Genomic DNA, 21,466 nt, shown 5'->3' with positions numbered 1-21,466 from the left:
TTAGCTAGTAAAATTAATTAAAAGTATTTCTAAGGATTTGGATCGGTCCAATATGATTTTTTAAATGCTAAATTCAGGAACCTACCAAACAATTATGAGAGAAAGGTTGAATTAAATCAATTATTATTCTTTAATATTGAGTATTCTTGGTGGTTAATGAACCTTTTTTTCAACTTTCGTTCAACGTACATGTTATTAAACATGTCTCAACGAGGAATCAGATAAGTATACAAATTTGAATGGGAATTCAAAAACATTTAAAGAAGATAAAAATAAGACCCAAAAATTGTCTTTTTCAATTTTTTTATATTCAGTTTGTTTTGCTGGTTTGGGCCCTATTAACGCAAATTTTAAAAAAAAAATCTATAAATAAAATAGGATTAATTTTCTTTAATTTGGGATATAGGAACCATAAAAGTCGTTAGGCCTTGTTCCACCAAGTTTTTTAGGGTTTTTTTTTCTTATTTTGTTCTTATTCAATTTTTTTCACATTTGTTAGTTTTGCATCTAACTTTTGGGAATTATTGATTCGTCTCGTCAAGACAAATTAGAAAAGTAAAAATTATGAATTTTACCAAAATATTTTTAAAAATATCCAAGATAAAACCCAAAAGGCCAGCCTTTGGAACTTTTTATTGGATATTTCCGAAAAAACTTTGGGTTTTACTTTTCTAATATCTCTCTTCAAGACGATCAATAATCCACAAAAGTTAGGCGCAAAACTAGCAAATACGAAAAAAAATTAAATAAAGACAAAACAGGAAAAAGCTCACAGGTAAATATTGTGAAAGCAACTGATTAGTTACGAGTTTGTTTATGCTAAATTAGCTCAATTTTTGGCAAATGATTGTGTGCGGACGTGCCAGAAAAGAATAGAAATTATCCTTTTCAGATTAACTCAAAAATAGCTAACTTAATCAGACAATTGTGATTATCCGTTTGATTACCTCAATGAAGATGATTTTTCTAAAAGATATCAATCAAACTGAATCGACACACTTCAATTAGAGAAATCAGAAAAGATAACTGAATATAAGCAAGTTTGAATTCAATCGAAAGCAAGCTTATATACGTACTCTTAAGATTTCAGCAAGAAAAAGACAGAACAATGTAAGATAACTTGAATTTAATTAAAAGCAAACTTACATTCAAATAAGTCTTCAACTTGTAAAATATTAAGCTACAACTACTTTAACTACAACTACTTCGAACTAATACCTAAGTCCTAAAACTACTTTGGATCTCTGAGCAACTATTTTGTATGGAATGTCAGATGATGATTTTGTCGGGGCTCTTCTTCAATTGCTTCTTCTATTTATAGACAAAAAGTTCTGTCCATAATTTTTATTCTCCATGTTTTCTTTGAGCACCCAAGTCTTCATTCAAATTTGATTTGAAATGCCTTGATTCCCACTAAGAATGAGTGTAACTGCCTTCAAACTGCTTGTTGACTTAGTCTTCTCAGTAAACTCTTCCTATTCACACATTTGTTGCTGTAAGTTGTGGCTAAACATGTGGATAATGGGTTCTTGTTCTTACGCAGCATGAATTAGTGCTTTGAAATGGGTTACTCAAATTGATGTAAATAAATATAACTGATTCTCGTCACAAAAGGCCCCTAAAAGGCACCGTTCGATGGTTAATGAGTTAATCAACTGTTACACTTAATAATCCTCTTGACATCTGTCACTTTATGGTCAAACGTGGTCATTTTCAATCTAAACAACACCGTATAGTACTAAAATAATATTATAATTAAAACCGTCGATCTCATGTATCTTAGGTATAATTATAACGTATTTTGATTGGTCCGCACACTATTTAATGACACGTGTAATTTTTTTATTGGGTGGTATATTTTTGGATGTAAGAAGAGTTTCATAGATTTCAACCACCGCTAATAAAAGATTTTACAAAATCCAAGCGTGCGGTTCACTCCACTGCCACATCAGAATTTAGAGGTGAGAAATAACCCATACAACACGTCGCGTGAGGATATATATACATGCCTGGAATACTATAATCAATTGTCGCGGCTGCTCCCGAATTTTACTATATTTACATTTAGGCCCCCACTACTTTGAAATGGACTTCTTTCTTTCTTGCATGTGATGAATTTAGGGCTGCTCGCGGTCCAGTCTGGTTCGGTTTGGATTTCTAGGAATCTGAGGACTGAACCCCTAGTCACGGTTTTTACAAAATGAAATCCGTGTCCGGACCAAAAGTCCTACGGTCCGGTTCCAATCCGATCCGTGACTCGCGGATCGGTTACGGTTTTATCCACGAATTTTAACAAAAATAAAGCTCAAACATATATCCCACAATAAAAGAGAAGAATGTTACATTTAGAATTAAGTTTAACACTACCAGAAAGTACTTATTACATAAACTACCAAATGCTTACTTTAGAAATCAAATTCAAAATAATCTAAAACACTAGTAGGATTGTATCATTATAGTATATTACATAACATAAAGAACCGGAAAAAAAATGAACTACTGAAACTCAACTAAGGTTACCCGTAATTTATACGAAAAAACTACATTTTACTCCTTATATTTTATATCCCATTATTAAGATAAAATACTAAAATTGGTGGAAAAAAGTGTTGACATTATTAACAATTTATTATATAAATACACACACATATATATTATTTATATAAAATAAATATCTCACGGTCCGGTTCGGTTAATCCACGGTTTCGTAATGAAAATCCGTGGACCGAACCGCGAGTCACGATTTTCTAATTTTTCAATCCGTGTCCGAACCATTAATTCACAGACAAAATCCAAAAGGTACGGATCGATTCGATCCAGACCGGTTTCACGATTTACCGAATTTTTTGAGCAGCCCTAGTGATGATAGGTTTGTTGAAGAAGCCCATTCATGCAGCATCCAACAACCAAGGAATCTCTGGTCTTAATGCTTCCCATATGTGGAACTGTAGAGGCCATGAATTTTCCATCCCACTCCCCAGTCGCCACCTTATTTTTCCTTCTTATCAAAGCACTCTTTCAATTTTTTCCCCTTATTTTTTTTGTGTGGTAATTTCTTAGCAACTAGTGATTTTCCCCCCCTTCCATTTTCGTGACTTTCGAACAACTTTGATAAATGTGTTCGATCTAATAACAAAAAGATAGTGGAGCAGATGTGGACAGTGAACTTCCCATTACGATAGCCACAGTTCCATGAGTCATGACTATGGCCATTAATGAACCCTCTCTTTTTTTGGCTCAACGGACAGAGGTGTTTGGATCAACTTCCTCTCATATCAATTAATTTCTTTTTTAATCCGGTCAAATGCAGATCATTCATCCCGAAATTATAAAATTCTACTTTCTTGCAGCATGATTTCAAGAATTGAATCATAATTAGGCCCCGTTCCGAAAACGGAAATAAGTACTTATTTTTTAAGAAGGCAATTTCAAACTCAAAAATCATGTGTTTACATAAATAATTTTCCTATCAATATGGATCTTGTTTGATAGATCTCATTGAGATCTTTTATATGGTGAAAAAAAAATTGAAAAATAATTTTTCATTTATATTATTTTTGAGTTTGAAAATGTGAAATAAGTACTTATTTTTAAAAAAAAGTGTTCTGAAATGGAGCCTTAATTGTGTGAAGAGTAAACCCACTAACCAACCCAACCAACCCTTTGGGCTACCTCCAAGGATGGAGCAGCGGCGGCGGTTGTCGGACTTGATTTAAATGCTGTTCCAATTTATTGATCCCTTTTAAATATTACAAAATATCAGGGAATTTCATAATTGCCGTCGTCATATTTTTTACTGTTATTTTCTCTTTTTGTCCTTCAAAACATATTCAGGTAGTGTTCCAACTAACCTTCTTTTTTAAAAAGTATTTTTTTTAATTTTTAAATTCAAATATAATGAAAATAAAAATAATTTTTTGATTTTTTTTGCACCGTATAAAAGATCTCAATGAAATCTATCAAACAAGATCCATATTGGTAGAAAAATTATTTGCGTAAACACATGATTTTTGGGCTTGAAATTACATTCTTTTTTCCAAAATCTTCTTTTTTGAAAGTTAGAACACCCCCTCATTGCGTGTACTTAATTTCAAAAGGTAATGGTAAACTAGTAAACTCGTCACTTTTTTTGCCTATTACTTTTCTATTGAAACAATCTTTTTAGGAAAATAAAAGGTGCTATTGGGACTAAAAATTGGAGACGGAGGTCGACGTGCAATTACATTCATTTAAGCTTGTTCAAGTCGACCAACTTATTGCTCAGCTCAACTTGATTAGTTTACATCTTTTGAAAGTTGTTCGATACTTACCTCATGAATTGTCTAATTTTGATTCTTTGAAGAATGCGCTTCCAGATAAGCGAATTGTTAACTACTCTTTATTTTTATTTTTGGCTGAAAAGAAAAAAACTACAACCCTTGATATTTTTCTCCATATTGGCCTGAGAAGATAACCATCCAAAATAGGTGAAAACTAAATACACGGAAAATAAGATTACGAGAGTTTCTTTTCAAAAGGAACTATATTTGAAACCAAATCATCATATCTTTATAAACCACATCATCAGGCTTGAAATTTTTTTATTATAAACCACATCATCAGGCTTGAAATTTTTTTGTATGTTATCAACTCTTGCAGTGCAGTTCAAAAGGGATTTTGTCGCAATTTTATAATGGTCATCCATTATTAATTAGTGAGATTGTTCATTTCCAAGGGTAAATTTTTTATGGATCATTATCTTTCTTAGTTTTGGAGGAGGCTATTGTAAAAATTGCCGCATGAGTTGAATGTTGGTGAGTAGTGGAGTATACAATGGGCCTCACCTGACCTTCAAACAGGTCAACGACTGACCAATTACAACAATTTCCTCTACTTAACCAAAAACAAACAAAATCCTCTTTCCTCCTCCTTTTTTTTTTTTCCTCTTTTCTACGTAAAATTTTATTTTTTCTGTTCTAATTTACTTCTTGTGATTATTAAATAGATACTACAAAATTCCATATTTTCTACCCACTCTCTCTCTCTCTCTCTCTCTCTAGAAAGAATTCTTTAAATATTCGATGGCTGAATCGGGAGAGGGGTAACAGCACGGCACCCCTCTCTCTCATCCCAAAACAAACCCAGGACGCAACTCTCTCTCTCTCTCTCTCCACCCACAAATTAATTCAGCCATTTCTCTCCCTTCCCCATTCTTGCCCCTAATCCAGCTCTCTCTCTCTCATTGTGATTCCTTCCCGATCTATGTTTCGTCTATATTTACCCCCGCCGTCTCTCTGTATCTGTATACGTATCTGTATATTCCACCGGAATTCTTTCCTGTAATCTAGCTCTCTTTATTTATACAACAAGTCTTACCAAATCCCCCCACGAATTCGCTGCTCTCTCTCTCTCGGACAGGGGTTTGGGGAAATTGCGTTGTCCGACATGTCACCGGCGGCTCCGATCGAGCCGACACTGATTAAGGAACCACCCTCCTCCTCCTCCTCACTGGCCCCTTCTCCTTCCCACGTGCTTCCCCCGGAGGAGGGATCGAATCGCCGTCGTTTCGCTCATTTAAGAGGCGTCCAGTGGCGTATAGATTTGGGGATTTTGCCCTCTTCCTCCTCCTCCTCCTCTCTTGACGATCTCCGCCGCGTCACCGCGGAGTCTCGTCGCAAGTAATCCCTCTCTCTCTCTCTCTCTCTCTCTCTCTCTCTCTCTCTCTCCATCTGTGTGTCAATTCACATTAATGTAATGATTTTTGTCCTTGATGTTGGGTACGAAAATCCGCTGACATATTTTTGATATGTGTGTATTGTCCTGAAGTTTTATCTGATCAATTTTGTTGGTCTGTGTTCGGAGCATCTCCAGCCCTTGCTCATATTTCTCTCGAATTTGAGGAAAAGAACGCTCCAATGGGGCACCAATCTAAGCACAAATTTGCTTAAGAGTTCCATTAATGGCATGGTTGTAAATTTAGAAGGAGAAAAAACAGGCTTTCAAAATTTCGAGTACGAATTTGAGTAAAACTCAATGTGGTATGGGTTTGGATTTTAAGGGATTTTACTCGAATTTAGAAGTAAAAAAAAAAAGAGGCAAGGGCCGGAGATGCTTTTATATATATTCCGGAAAATGTAAATCAGTAAACGTTTTAGCTGATTTGGGCTATTTGCAAAAGAAATAGTATAAAGGGAATTTGTTGGTAAGCCGTTATTGTATTTCTGCTTTCATATCATTCTCGGTTTCTTCCTTAAAATCTAGAGCAACTAAATTACCAATTTGGTTCCAATGGTTGTTTTATAATTATAGACGCGTAGTGTGTCCGGTCACGAAACTGTTACTAAACGGATTGAGCTCGTCGATCTTTTGTTTTTTTGCTTTCCTTTGGCCGTTATGGGCTTATTGTTAGTTCTTGGGCTAACATGGCAGTATTCCTATCTGCTTTAAACTTGTGATCTTATTTAGTTGGTTGTGTATAGAAGAATAGTTGTTTAGAATTTGAGGGACTTTTACCTTGAGCGTATCTGCTGTTTGGCATCCTAGTAAATTTATGAAATGGATAAAAATTCTGTCGAGTTAGTTCTATTCCCTGTCATATGGACAATTGCATTTATGGGAATTGAATACGTCTAATGATGATAATGGCACAGTTCTTGATTCCAGTCCTTATATTACGTTTAACTATAAGAGTAGCCTCTAAAGTCTACATAGATCCAGTTAACAGCGATTTACTAGTTGATTCTGCTGGTGTTATGTGGAGGGTTGCAGTTACAGCTCGTTTATTCTGTTCTAATGTTGGTTTTTTTAATTTATCTTTTTAACCAGATATGCTGGTTTGAGGAGGCGCCTCTTAATGGATCCACGCATTCCCAAGTATGGAAGTGATTCTCCTAATCTGGTCATGGATAATCCACTTTCGCAAAACCCAGGTCAAATATCTTTACTTCTTGAGAATTTAGCTGACTTTGCATTAAAGCTTTTCGCCTTGATGAGAATAGATGGCTGCTCCTGCCAATATCACTGTTTCTATTCTGGTGCCTAATTTGTAAGACTTTTATATTATGACAGAAGATAAAGGCAGTTTTTTTTTATGAAAAGAGCTATATACACTTCATATAGCAGTGCTACCATTTAGAGTATATAGTTTAGCTTACTTCTTCTGGCGTTCTTCTGTAAATGATTCACTGTTAATTGTGATTGTGTTGTGCAGATAGTATGTGGGGTCGCTTCTTCCGGAATGCTGAACTGGAGAGAATGGTTGACCAAGATTTGTCACGTTTATATCCCGAACATGGGAGCTACTTCCAGACACCAGGATGCCAAAGCATGTTGAGACGAATTCTGTTATTCTGGTGTCTTAGACATCCAGAGTGTGGATACAGACAAGGTGGGTTTTACAGGTCTCACTAAAACCATGAATTTCCTTTACAGGTCTCACGAAAACCATGAATGTCTTAGATCACCTTCCTTTGCAGACATTAATTTCCTTTCTCCTTCTTCATCACATGGCCCCCAAACGATTAATGTATGCATGGTTGATTTAGCTTGGAGTTTGTTCTTGAAACTTGGCTGCATCAGTGATGCATTATTCGTCACTATGCACCACCTCTGTACAGCTGTACGATTATCAAAATTGCATTTCTTTCCTCCTTGCTTTTTGTCTTTTTACCATCTCTCCTCTACAACCTGAACCATGATCAGGCTACTGGCAGTCATGGGTAATTGCTACTATGCTAATAAAGATTATTGAACTGTAAATGAGTTTTTTCTAAAGGTGTGGTCTGTGGAGAGAGCCATTATTAATTTGGAGAATATATTCTCTGATTCTATGGATCCGGTTTCAATACCCATCAATGTACTCTAGATCTTCATAGACAGAGGTCTGCCGATACTTATATATCATCTATATACAAGGATTCTTACAAATGAACCAGAGGGTTTTACTAATCAGCAAGTGATGTGAAATTAATATGCCTTTATCCCTTCAACATGTCATCATTTTGCGTAATGGTTGCTAACGGCTACTTAAACAGGAGGGGAGTTTCTGCGTACTGTCAGGAAAACAAAGTGTGTGGGTTGTAATTTCAGAAACCTAAGGGGATGTCTCTGAGCGGTGACAAACCCCTTGGGAGGTCGATGTAAAAGGAATGTGCACAGTTCTATATCCTTTGTAAACCTTTTCAAATTAGATCTATTTTCGTTTCCTTGGGGTAGTCCACATTTTCGCACCATTTCGAGGGGAGAAGAAGAAAAGCTATATCAAATTTAAAATAAAAACAACAAAAACCTTGTGAAGGTTTCCCATTCTAGTGGAACTGTGGAAATCATTAATTGTTACATTTTACTTGCAGGGATTGCAACTTCTTTTGTTCTTTTAATTGAAAGGATTAGGGTGAGTTCCAGGTCTGATCTTGCAATCCAGTGAGAGAGAAAACTCCTGCTGCTTGCATCCTTAGTCCATTTTAAGTGAATGAAAGAATTTTGACTATTTGTTTTGATCTCAGTTGTTCTTTCTTATCAAAGTGACTTACAAAGGCGCATCGACTCATGATTCATGAAGTTTGTGTAGAGCATTTTTTTATATCTTTTATCTGTTTTGTCCACAGGTATGCATGAGCTCTTGGCTCCTTTGCTGTACGTTCTGCATGCTGATGTGGAGCATCTTTCTCAAGTGCGGAAGCAATATGAAGACCACTTCACCGACAAATTTGATGGCTTCAACTTTCAGGAAAGTGATTTAGCATATGATTTTGACTTCAAAAAATTTCCGGAGTCTAAAGAAGATGAGATCTCACAAATAACTCCACCAATTGTTCACACTCTTGATGAACTCGATCCCAATGTACAAGATGTTGTATTGCTAAGTGATGCTTATGGGGCAGAAGGTGAATTGGGTATTGTCTTGTCTGAGAAATTTATGGAGCATGATGCTTACCGTATGTTTGATGCTTTGATGAATGGGGCTGGTGGCGCAGTTACCATGGCGGAATTTTTCTCACCATATCCTTCAAGTGGCTCACATTCGGGGTTACCTCCAGTGATTGAAGCTTCTTCTGCATTGTACCATTTGCTTTCTATTGTCGATGCATCCCTTTACAGTCACCTTGTTGAGCTTGGGGTGGAACCACAGTATTTTGCACTTCGCTGGTTAAGGGTTTTGTTTGGGCGTGAATTCTCACTTGGAGATCTCTTAGTTATCTGGGATGAAATATTTGCAAATGACAATAGCAAATTAAATAAATCTTGTAATGGTGCTGGGTTTAGCTTTGGGATCCTCAGTTCACGCAGGGGAGCATTTATCTCTGCTGTCGCAGTATCAATGATACTTTGTGTGAGATCGTCCTTACTTGCTACTGAGAATGCTACTTCCTGTCTTCAGAGATTGCTTAATTTTCCAGCCAATGTAAATCTGAAGAAAATATTATCAAAGGCAAAATCATTGCAGGTTCTAGCCCTGGAAGCTAATGACTCCTCAATGCCATTGCTGACGCATCCTGGTGGGGGCTTCGAGCGAAGTATTAAAAATGTGCATGTGAGAAGTCATAGCCTTACAGTGGATTCTGTTTCCCCAAGGACTCCTCTGAGTTTGGTACCTGAGAGCTATTGGGAAGAGAAGTGGAGAGATATGCACAAGGCAGAAGAAGTTAAGCAAAGTAGGTCAGATAAAAAAAATACAAACAGTAAAAAGGGTTGGTCAGAAAAAGTGAGGTTGAGTCTATCTAGAACTGAATCTGCCCCATCCCCTTCAAAGGTTGATGGCAGCAGCAAAAAGGACCCCAAATTACCCATAAGGAGAAGTTTGCTTGAGGATTTGTCCAGACAACTTGAATCAGAGGAAGATGCAGAGAAAATAGGCTGTGATTTAGATTCAGTGAAAATAGGCTGTAATGAGGAGAGGGGTTTGAGTGGCAATGCTGGAAGTGAAGATAACTCTTCCATGTTTTCAGATTCCCCAAGTCCAGATGGCCTCCAAAATCAATCGGGTGGAAGTAGTGTTGCATCCAATCTATCCATTAATGAAAATGATGATGACAGGAGTAGGAGTTTTACGGAAGATTCGTCTCCTCTTCCAGTCTCAGATTCTCCGGCGGATGACTTTTCGAAATCTGGACTGAATAAAGACTCTCTGGGAAAAAACTCAGGTAGATTGGATATTCCAGAGGATGTCTCTTTAAAATCTGGACAGAATGACGATCCTATGGGAAAACCAATGGCAAATTTGAAGGACCGGAAGACTTTGTCTGGTAAATTCCACTGGCTTTGGAAGTTTGGGCGGAACAATGGTGATGATACCTCAGAAAGAGGCGTATCTGAGGCTACGAGAGCTTCCGATGGTGGATGTGATCAGAATAATACAGCAGCTGGTTTGATGGTGGGCGGCTCAAATAACTCTTCTGTAAGTAGCAAAGGCGATGCTGTGGATCAGAATGTGATGATCACATTGAGGAATCTTGGTCAGTCTATGCTCGAGAATATTCAGGTACCAATCATACTATTTATTTTGCTAAGATGGTTGAATAGGCATGAATATATAATAGCTGGCTTGCAACTTTTGGCCCATAATTTCTGTTTCTGTCCAAGACTCCACTTTTGATATTACCTTTGGCACGTCCAGTTCCTTCCTTCTCGCTGAAGTTCTCTCCTTGTAATAATTATTTAAAAGGTGGTCTGTGTTTTCTTGATCGGATATGAGCACTGGTTTTGGACTATATGTCCAAGGCGACTACATATCCGGCGTATGGTTAAAGTTTCTGCTGCCCGGATTAAAAATATCCAACACTAAAGGTGGGATGTTGGATATACAATATTATGGGGGTCTTGTATTAATAATTCCCCCACTATTAGAACAACGGGACTATGTCCTTCACTGTTAGTCCTGTCAAACAAGTTGGCTCTTAGGCACTGTTTCTTTGGATGTAAAATGGTATTGCTGAGTATGGTTTTTTAGTTTTAGTGTTTTGCTAAGTATGGTATTGCTAATTATTTTTTAGTTGTAAAAATAATTGGCAGAAGAATGTTTTACACTGAACTGACGGACTCAATCTTTCTGGGTCATTTTTGGTATCAGTCGCCACCTTATTCTCATCCCGACATCTCAATATGTACTAGTTTGGTTTTCTTTGGAAGATATGATGGATTTGGTAGTCCTGTTTCCAAGCATTCTCTTTGCGACTGCAGGAGAAAATTTTCCTTTGAAGTTTCCAACTGAACGACAGGAAATATACGAAATTTATTGATTTCAGTTTACCAGGAGATTTATGTTTGGACGTCAAATATTTTTTGTTGAAACAAATGAAGCCTTGAAAACTTTTATTTGCGAATCAGTTCGCTGGATCACTTGGAACTTAGAAGTTGTATTTTGACCAAATATTGCTATGGAATTTACTGCCGTTTCCTCTCTCTTTTAGGATCTGCTTCAGCTGCATCTAACCATCTGCATTGCAGGTAATCGACTCAGTTTTCCAGCAAGAGTCTGGGAAAGTGGGATCATCGGAAAACTTCTCGAAAAATGTTATTGTAGGCAAAGGACAAGTTACAGCCGTGGCAGCCCTCAAGGAGCTTAGGAAAATAAGCAACCTTTTATCTGAGATGTGAGGCTTATAGTATCTGTATTCTGTACATACATTTTGTAATTACTACGATTATTTTCGTCCCAAGTGCTAAATAAAAAAGATTTTCTTTCAATTCTTATATCCTTTGATCTCCCCTGAAATTCAGATTTTGTTTGAAAAATCAGACTATATGCTTTTCCAAATGCAATATTTAGCCATTAATATGCCTCAAAAGATGCATCTGTTGCTTTGTAATTGGCACACTTAGATGTGAAGTATGTATGTTTGCGAGTCTCTCTCTCTCTCTCTCTCCCAAAAAGTCGAAAATGGCAAAATTTTGACATCGGTATCAACATGAAACTGAAGACCAGAGCATTTTAGTAGGGCCAGGGGTGGCTTCAGGATTTGAATTTAGTGGTGACAAAAATGTATTAAAGAGTTGTGATACAAAACTCTATATAACTTGAAAGTCTTATATTATCTTGAAATTTATTGGGCCTTAGTTATTGTGTTTTGTTAAGCATGCTATATAATTACATAGAGCATTTACTAGGACCAGGGGCGGCTCCAGGGTTTGAGTTCAGCGGTGATAAAAATGTATAGAAGAATTTTGTGATACGAAACTCTATGCAACTCGAAAGTTTTATATTATTTAGAAATTTATTGGGCTTTAATTATTGTGTTTTCTTGAGCATCCTATATAATTATTCAAAAATTTAAGTGGATTTTATTCATTTCGACTTCGCTCTACTAATCCAATGCAAGCAATACTAAAGAAAAATCACATTGCATATCGGAAAAAACGAAAATTTTAGCACATTTTTTGAACCCCTCAAGTAGTAGCGGAGCCGCCCTTGATTAGGACTATGATTACCCAGACCCGTATAGTGAGTTTATTTATTTAGCCTTTAGTTAAGTAATCTTTCAAGGCCTCTTTGCTGAATAAGATTATCACACTAAGTATAGACCAATCGCGATTTGGTGGGTGGCTGATATCTTTTCTCGATAATGATGCTTAAACGTATGGTTTATGTTACATTACGCCTAACGTGGAAGTTTTTTTTCTGGTAGAAATCATGCTTTCCAATCGGTAAATGTGGCAATAAAGTTGCATTTGAAAAATGAAACATGAAAGAGATGCAACAACAGCAAAAAAATGAATTGGAAGGAACAAACAATTACAAAAGACCAACCCCGAGGGGTTGGCTTGGTGGTCAAGGCCTAAACTTAAAAGTTCGCTCCCTCTTAAGTTTCATGTGCCTCCTAGGTGCTATAAACTCTTATGGGGGCCACTCCATAAAGAGCTTTGGTTTGGCTATACATGAGCCGCTCATGGGCAGTGGAATTGGTCCTCTAGAGATTGGTTGAGGTGCACATAAGCTGGCCCAGAAAGGAGAGAGAGAGAGAGAGAGAGAGAGAGAGAGAGAGAGAGAGAGAGAGAGAGAGAGAGAGAGAGAGAGAGAGAGAGAGAGCACAAAATGCTGGTCAAACTGGACATGCTTAACAAAACACAACAAGCGGCAGCAGCAAATTCCACACCTCAAGATGCATTATGGGCATGATTGGAGGCCCAAGCCCCGCAACAAATAAACCACAACCCAATCAGATACTCCATAAAACTTGACAACCATGTTGTATCGACATTCTTTAGCAAAGTTATGGTCATCTAAATGGTCCAATCAAAATATGACCACACAAATTACATGGCATGTACCAAACTATACCTCTAAAGATTTTTTGGCATTTTGTATTTATTCAAAAAGAACACCTCTGTTTCCAGTGTCTGTTGTGTCTTACTAGTTCATCCATGTTCAAGATTGTGAAAGCCCGGAAGAAGTGAGGTGATGAAGCCGAATACAATCATTTGGATCTCCTTCACAATCCCCCACCACCTGTTGCCAGCATTGTCTGCACCAGGTTCCACCACATGCTCATTATTCTCAACTGCCCGATTCCCATCAAGGAGAGGCTGAATCTCATTCTCACCTTCTGGTTGTCCCTCTGTTCAGAAAGATATATCCAACAACATTAAAGATGATCTTTAGCAATACATTCACATGTAGCACTGATGGGAATGAAAGCACAGTAGACGAAGTAAAATCTATGGTTTCCAGATGAGCTAAGCCAAGAGGATCAATCCTAAGTAAAAATGAAATGGACCTAGCTCAAAATTCCTGATGATTAGAAAAACTTGTAATTTTCATTTTGGTGTAATGGGTCATCAAACCCAGAAAGTATTATTAAACCGCCTAAATGTATAAATAAAACGACTCTTTGGTGTAAAAGCTTGCTTCACATCAAAACACAACAATGAAAAAAGAAAAACGTCTGTAGCTAATTCTTCCGAAGGAAAAGAACTTCAACTGATTGCAACTCTTGTTTCAGCCCTACCGAACATGACCCACGTTATCAGAGTCCTCAAAAAAAATTCAAAGTGACCATAACCATCAGAAGGAAAAAATAAAATCATTGCTGTGACCACAAACCAATTACAAAAGATTAACATAGCACAGGTGAATCAAATGTTCCACTTCGGCTTGATCGATTCCAGGCAGAGGCTGGAACAACTGATTTCACATTGCTCCTCCCTTTCAGAATAACTTCCACACAAAAACCGAACAAAAAAACTACAGGAGGTAAAACGTCATAACAAAAATTGCTTGACACAAAAAACATAACAATTCAGAGATCCAGGTGCATTGGAACGTAAAGTCGAATATCAACTAAAGACAGACATAGCAGGCAAGGCAAACACCAAAACTGCGATGATCTAACATAGTAGACCATGAAATTAAGATGTTTCTCATGCTATTTAAATTTTCTCAAGCACAAAAACAAACATATTTCACAAAATGGCCAATCTCCCTTTTTCTATGAGCATCCACACATGTTTGTTGATACAAACACAATTTTCAACAGGGAAATAGATACTAATATCCATTTCTACCCTTTTCCACGAAATTAAACTCTAATTTGAACATCTACATGGTTACCATGTTCTCAAGTGCCTGCATTAATCAAACCAGTATTGGGGCTTGGCATCGGAGAATTCAAAGACCCACGTAGAAGTTATACTACTTAAAGATGTGAGTAAAGATATACCTGGTCCAGCAGCATTCTCATTCCCCTGTCTTGCACCAGGAGGCAGATTGTCCGGCCTAGCGTCTGGTCTTGGTGGTTGGGGAGGTGCAGCTGCCCTTTGCATTCCTTGTTGAAGCCATCGTACCAGTGGAGTGAGAGCTCCAGTTTGATATCTGCACCATCCAAAGAACAACAAAGTTCAGATACTGTTTAATAATATTTTGGAACACGCATGAGTTCCCAAAACTTCAAACACACATCTGAATAACGATAAGACCAGCGGGAAATCCTCCATGTACACAGGGGCTGAGAGGTGGAGCCAGAAAAATTGAGTAACTGGGTGAAAGAAACAGAAGGGGTTGAGCAATGTAGGCCTTTCTAGGATTGGGTTGGGGCAGTAAGGACTTCTAGTGGCACTTGGGTAAGAAATGTAAAATCGGATTGAAAAGTACCGACTGCTCATATGTGAATAGGGTCAGTTGGCCATGGTGGTATAAACATACATCCGCCCTTTTACAAACCCATTAAATTTCTTCTCTTTTCCATGGACCAGGGCATTGTAGAAGTTGTGGACTGAGCAATATCGTATCACATCTAAAAGAGGAAAAGTAAATCACAAGTTCAATGACTTACAGATAAACAAGTGAAGCAAAAAACACAAGGAGAACAAGCCTTTGTCTTGACCCATCTTGGTTGAACAAAAAGATTACTGCTGCCAGCTTTAGTATAAGTAACAGGTCAAGATGAATGGCAATTTGAAATCTCCTCACAACAATTTGTCTTTGAGGTGCTTGATGATGTTGCTGTTGTTGCTGCTGCAGCTGTTGTTGCTGTTGCTGTCCCAGTTGCCCTTGCTCACCCGATGTTGCAGCCTCAGAAGAACTTGTTCTACTGTCAGTATCATGCATAAAAGTTGAAACCAAAGTACATGAGAGAGAGAGAGAGAGAGAGAGAGAGAGAGAGAGAGAGAGAGAGAGAGAGAGAGAGAGAGAGAGAGAGAGAGAGAGAGAGAGAGAGAGAGAGAGAGAGAGAGAGAGAGAGAGAGAGACTTCCTTTAATTAAATGAAACTACTTGCAGAACGCATTCAGATACCCAATTTTCTGAAACTTGGGGCAAATGGAATTGAACCATGATGTTTTAGTTAACTCATAAAATATTTATAATTACACGAATAAATAGCCATTAAAATAACGAGGAAGATTACCTAAAACGAATTTCTCACAATATTTTCCTCATTTCTGAAATAACAAGTGTTGTAAACACACAAATAGGTATTTCCAGTAACATCCAACGTAGCTTTATGGAAGCGGCATTGATAACCTAGAAATTCTATTACACGCTATTCTGTATAATGGAAGGACCATATAAACAAATTGTCTTATTCAGTCCAATAAGCATAAGCTGGTACTAGTTTACAGAAAATGTTAACTAGTGAACAAACCTTATGGCCATCATGTTTGCTGGATTCCTAGTAATTCGGATCATCAATAGTAGCATCTAATGTGAAGTAACAGAATACCATACAACTTATCCCACATCTCCACAGATAGAAGGCATGAGGCAGGGGTTTAGTTCATACGAGAAATCATCCCCCACACAACCAACAGTCCAAATTGGGTGGGATTCAAACTTCAAAGAGAACTTCCTTTTATTACAATAACAAACCTTCACACCACTGTTTCGGTCAGAGTAGAGATTCTGTGGGGAGCTTGACTTGTTAAAAGGTGTTTTCGGCTGGTTACAAAGAACCAGAACCTTTTCAAACGGTCCAGTTGTGTTATTACAAAATTTTCCAAGTCTTTTAGAGTATTTAAACAGTTTTGGTAGTTTATCCGAACTGGAAAAAAGACCGAACATCAGGCCAATCAATTAAACCAATCAGTCTGGTCCCGGTTTTCATAGTGTTACTAGCGTTCTGGCACGAACATTCCAAAACATGGTACACTACCGTTCCAAAATGGTAAAGTTAGCAATCCAGTGATCCCCTAAGTTTTCCCCAAAATGTCAACTTATTATGATAAAATAGAGAGAGAATGGAATTTTGGTGCGAGAAAAAGTAAAAAGTTAGGCCATTATGCTCCTCGAAATGTGTTTTGTAGGAATAATTTGACAAACAATACTTAGCTTCACTAGATGTTTATCGCATGGAAAAGTAAGTTCTAGTTTTGTTATCTAAAGAAGCCTTCCCCTAGCGTACCATGGTTTAAGTATGGGGCGGACCACATTCCCATTACCATTCCTCATACTTGAACAATCTGCGAACATAGTTTCAAACATTGATATAATTAATCAATACAACATGAACATCAATACTAATCGCCATCACCATCACTTCTACTTCAATACCTCCACCAAGTCACCAACCACTAGTTCTGTCGTTATTGACGATAATGGCAATGATGCAAATGTATCCTAACCAGATGAACAATATACAGTGAGGAGCGTCCATTACCATTAATGGACGCATTAATATTGCTACTAGCCTACTACTAATCCTGAATCCCTCAACACCTAAGAAGAAAGTGCACGGGTATTGGTACTCTACAGGTACGTTGATACGGCAAAACCAACAAAATATTGGGTACAGGTGAGGTTGGGTAGGACGGTACGACTGTAACAATAAGAAATGTTCTTTTACAACTTTGAGCAATGCGCTACCCAAAAAAAAAAAAACTAGAGCACTGCATCACACGTAATAACTACACTTACAATAAATAAAATAGTTAAATGCCAGGTGATTATGAATCCACAACACTAATAAATTCTTATGGCCCAGCTTGGAATGAATCAACTGTAAGGGGAGTGCAAAAAACTTTGAAACTAGTTACCAGAACTGTTCCGACATTGTTAAGCATAAGAACACCAGTTTGAGTGTTATGGCACATATGAACACAAAGAAATGTCGAAGGTTAAGTTTAGAGACTCCATACACAATACATTCCTCCTAGCATCGAAAATTGAAAAACCACTAGGTGAAGATCATTTCAAATCCGATCCAATTGTACAAGAAACAGTTAGCTTAGAATACTATGTACATACCTATAGTTCCCCCAAGTTAGTTAAAAAAATCTCTTTCATGGATGTTACCTGAAATAAACACACCATCTGTACGCAAAACAGAAATGGAAACATGACACTCTCCTTGGAATGTGTTTCTTTATGGGTAATCTACACCAAAAACATCATTTGAATTTACGAACTTTCAAAATGTGGAAGTTATTTTCAATTAACAATAAGTTTTTCCTTTGGATCTTTTACTGACACAATCTAACAAGAAAGGCTTTTTACACATAATAGAGGTGAAAATATTGTGAAAAGTGGGAGATAATTGCCCCCAAAATGACTTAAATATCATATAGACAAATATCGGTATCATATATAGATCTTTCTGCGAATTCTTCCATAAATATCAGTCACATGAGCTGCATATCTCACCAAAAGTAAGAAAGTAAAACATAAAGAACAGACATTTATATCTAGTCACAGTATTAGCACCAAGGGTTACACAGCAGAAAACTTACGTGGGTGTGCTATAGGTTAAAGGGATAAGTGTGTTAGGGGGAAATCCAGCAATGGGATTCATGAATGGGAGTACGGGAACGGCATATATGCCTGCTCCACGGTTCATCTGTTCTTGGTTTTGCAAATTGAACCCCCCAGGAACGAGTGCCGGACACATGATTGGAAACATCTGACCATCACCATTTTGTGAAGCCCCAAGAATAAAGTATGTTGGTCCCTGGATCTGAAAGCCAATGTGATTAAAAGCACATCATGTCAAGCCCCAAGCCAAAATATGTTGCACAATGCACTAGAAGCAAGTCTAAATGACTGGTACAATGTCCATCTGCAAAAAAAAATAAAAAATTGCAATTTTAGTTCTTCCATTTCATTACCAGCCTTATGGATTATCTTTATTTTCTTCAGTTTGGAGTCTTTGGACTACTAGTTCCGCTTTCCTTTTTATTTTTATTTTTATTTTCAGATCTGTATCCTGTCCCTCGCACATACCCAGATTGCTTGGGCATTCCATGGATGTTGTTATTGTCGTTATTGTTGTTGTTTGGTACATGGCGGGTGTTAAAGGAGTCATACAGCTGAAGGCTGTAGTAGGAAAAGTTTATTACAGGTACCATTTTTTTGGATAAGTTTGCAAAGGTCCAAGTAATTATCCAGTTATACCAAAAAGCTGGTACGAGAGGAAAAATGAAGAGGGTCTTAAACAACATAGATATGAGACACTTGAAAACCATTGGAAGTTCTTAATCTGTGAAATCAGCTTTCCTATCTTGCAAGCTGGGAAGAAGATAACGGAAAGCACCAGGGCTCACAGTTCAAGCCCAACAAATTACTAGGTTTTGCATTAATCCTGTTTAGCAAGTACTTTGGCATTATACCAGAAATCCAGATAAATTACTTACATGCTTTACATGTTTTGCATTTTTATTGTTTCACTCCGAAGTCTCCTTTGGATGACAATTCACCAAAAGTGTTGCACACATATGCCTCATTATTAGCGGACACTACATTAAAACAGGTTGCTCCTACACTATAAGGTGTCAAAAGCTGGGGCAGGGTCATGCAAAGCCATTGACAACTCACCAAAAGCATCACATCTATGGCTCCTAATAGATAGTCATGTATTTCCCCTAAATTATAAGGTGTCCCAATCTAGGGCGGGATCATGTAGACAACCCATGTGCCTAATGCCTTGTTTGGATAGCGCTTTAAAAAAAAATTCGCAACTCAAAAAACACTCATTACCCCTACTTTCAATCACTACTCACCCCTTATCTCCAATCATTATTCTCATTTCTCTCTCTATCTCTCTCTAATCATTACTCTCATTTCTCTCTCCAATCATAACCCTACAAAAAATTTCAAAAATTTCTCAAAAACTCATCCAAACACAACATAAATTATTCGAGTGTAGCCAAAATATAGAAAAGAGGGGAGAAAGTGGGGCACGACAAACATCCATAACTACCATCTTGGTGTTGAGAAAAGTACTTAGGGAGAAAGAGGAGCATCAACAACTTCAATTGCTAGAGGCTTATAGCCTCAAATTTGAATTCTAATATGATGTACCATGGAATGACTTGTCTGATCCAATATAGCATGAGCATGAATACTATAATCCTCGACTTTTACTACAACTATAAGAATAACATGTTGTCTGTTTAAACTTGTAACCCTGTAAATATTTGGAATCTAGAAGTGACACTAGAATAACAGGAACCTTAAGTCATGGATTCACTATTGAGTTTGTTTAAGAAAGATGTGGTCTGGGGCTGTGAGTAGGAAAATCTTTGCTCAATGGGTGAAATTCATGAGGAAGCGGTATCTCTTGAGGATCAGCTAATGATAGGAATGAAAGTATTTGGCATGAAAGCTCCTCCATATACTGAGAGGCAGATAGAAGAGGTGGGCTCGAAGTGCACTTGTATGGTCTGGAGAGGCTTACTTGTCTTAGAAAGATCTCAAAAAAAAAAAAAAAATTGGAAAGTACAACCAAAAAGAGTATGGTGATCACCATGTAAGCCAATAAGAAAATACAACATAAAATCTGCATGGTCATAGTAACTCCTTCGTGAAATTAATCTATGTACGAAAATCGCATGCAAGTTTTTGAAATAAATCAAGGTACAAAAATTGTAATGAATCACATCGTCCGTGACAAATTCTGTTGCATAGCTTACATGGTTGTCACCTAACTATCACGGTAGCATCCTTTTCATTTATATGGCCACTTGCGTATGTCTCTTACTTAGTAAGAGCATCTCTGGCCCTTACCCTTTTAATTGACTCAGAACCAAATTCTGAGTAAAATCCCCTCCAAACTTACTCCAATCCTTTACTCAAACTCATATCAAATTGGGTTATAATCAAACTTTCACCAAATCAAGGGAGACTCAAATTTTTGAAGGCTTGTTTTGCTCACAATTTATAGCTATGCTATTAATGAAGCTTTTACTCAAATTTGTGCTTATACTTTAGTCCATCCATCCGAGTATTTCATCCGAAATGAAGCTTTTGCTCAAATTTTTACTCCAATTAGATTAAGGGCTGGAGATTCTCTCAGAGACATAATAATTGGAGACCCCTAGTTATAAAAAAAACCAAACCAATCCAAAACAAAAAGCCTGAAATCTGAACAACAGAGGTGTATGAGAACCAAATCAAAACCCCACAACAGATCGTCACCGAAACCCATTTCGTTATAAAAACAAAAAAAAAAAATCATAACTCCTAGCGAAATTCGGTGGGTCTTGTAAGAACAAAACATGTACTATATACAAAATATATCCAACGGTGATAACAATGATAAATAAAATGAGAAAACCAAAAAACAAATTACCTGGGGAGGATTGGGTGGGCCTTGCGAGGAAGGCTGAGGCGGAGATTGTTGGGAGGTTGAAGTCTGGGTCTCGGATTCTTCCGCCATTGGAGCTCTCTCCCTCTAACTCGATCAATTGAAGATCCAAACAGGTATGTGCATATGCTCTATGCAGAGTAATTTATTTCTCATTTTAATAGCATTACGTGGTACGTCGTCAAGTAAGCCAATAGCGTGACGCCATGTAAGCAGGGGTGAAACGGGTCCGGTTTGATCCGGTTTTGGGACCATGGGCAAAATCGGATGTGGTAGACAATTTTTATTTAATCACCAAAAGGTAGGAGGGGACGAACAGCGTAGCAACTCCCATTGGACGTGACCATATGGGCTTCCGACCCGCTATGGAATGTCCGGTTGAGCCATAGTTATTATCCGTGAGGACAAGCCGTTACCATAACACCACCTAAATACAAGGTGTCAGGAGCACAAACCCCCTAGTCCTTTGCCACTGGCGAG

The 21,466-nt window shown here is 37.5% G+C and overlaps 2 protein-coding genes and 1 long non-coding RNA gene across 3 annotated transcripts; 1 reads left to right on the top strand and 2 right to left on the bottom strand.

The window, feature by feature from the left end:
• Positions 1-5,034: 5,034 nt before the first annotated feature.
• LOC131317357 (uncharacterized) lies at positions 5,035-11,664 on the top strand. The gene is made up of 5 exons (XM_058346915.1): positions 5,035-5,657; positions 6,805-6,908; positions 7,190-7,366; positions 8,586-10,459; positions 11,425-11,664. Exons 1-5 carry the CDS (start codon positions 5,425-5,427, stop codon positions 11,572-11,574), a joined length of 2,538 nt encoding a protein of 845 aa, XP_058202898.1. The 5' UTR covers positions 5,035-5,424; the 3' UTR covers positions 11,575-11,664.
• Positions 11,665-13,118: 1,454 nt separating this feature from the next.
• On the bottom strand, positions 13,119-21,131 carry LOC131324229 (uncharacterized). Its single transcript, XM_058356118.1, has 5 exons — positions 20,972-21,131; positions 18,135-18,358; positions 15,246-15,503; positions 14,634-14,785; positions 13,119-13,532 (listed from the first exon to the last, which is right to left on the bottom strand). Exons 1-5 carry the CDS (start codon positions 21,056-21,058, stop codon positions 13,333-13,335), a joined length of 921 nt encoding a protein of 306 aa, XP_058212101.1. The 5' UTR covers positions 21,059-21,131; the 3' UTR covers positions 13,119-13,332.
• LOC131324238 (uncharacterized) lies at positions 19,179-20,945 on the bottom strand. The gene is made up of 2 exons (XR_009199271.1): positions 19,528-20,945; positions 19,179-19,316 (listed from the first exon to the last, which is right to left on the bottom strand). It is a non-coding gene; the product is annotated as an uncharacterized LOC131324238 (long non-coding RNA).
• Positions 21,132-21,466: the final 335 nt, after the last annotated feature.

Source organism: Rhododendron vialii, chromosome 1a (assembly GCF_030253575.1).
Source record: "Rhododendron vialii isolate Sample 1 chromosome 1a, ASM3025357v1".
Classification (NCBI taxonomy): Eukaryota; Viridiplantae; Streptophyta; class Magnoliopsida; order Ericales; family Ericaceae; genus Rhododendron; species Rhododendron vialii.
Note: the sequence above shows the minus strand (reverse complement) of the source record. Positions and strands in the feature narration are given on the sequence as shown.

Coding starts and splice junctions, on each gene's coding strand:
- LOC131317357 (XM_058346915.1), top strand. CDS start 5,425: ATGTCACCGGCGGCTCCGATCGAGCCGACACTGATTAAGGAACCACCC. Junction 5,658..6,804: donor ACCGCGGAGTCTCGTCGCAA/GTAATCCCTCTC, acceptor CTTTTTAACCAG/ATATGCTGGTTTGAGGAGGC. Junction 7,367..8,585: donor AGAGTGTGGATACAGACAAG/GTGGGTTTTACA, acceptor TTTTGTCCACAG/GTATGCATGAGCTCTTGGCT.
- LOC131324229 (XM_058356118.1), bottom strand. CDS start 21,058: ATGGCGGAAGAATCCGAGACCCAGACTTCAACCTCCCAACAATCTCCG. Junction 14,786..15,245: donor TTTGCTTCACTTGTTTATCT/GTAAGTCATTGA, acceptor TGGATGGTGCAG/ATATCAAACTGGAGCTCTCA. Junction 13,533..14,633: donor TGAGAATGCTGCTGGACCAG/GTATATCTTTAC, acceptor CTTTCTGAACAG/AGGGACAACCAGAAGGTGAG.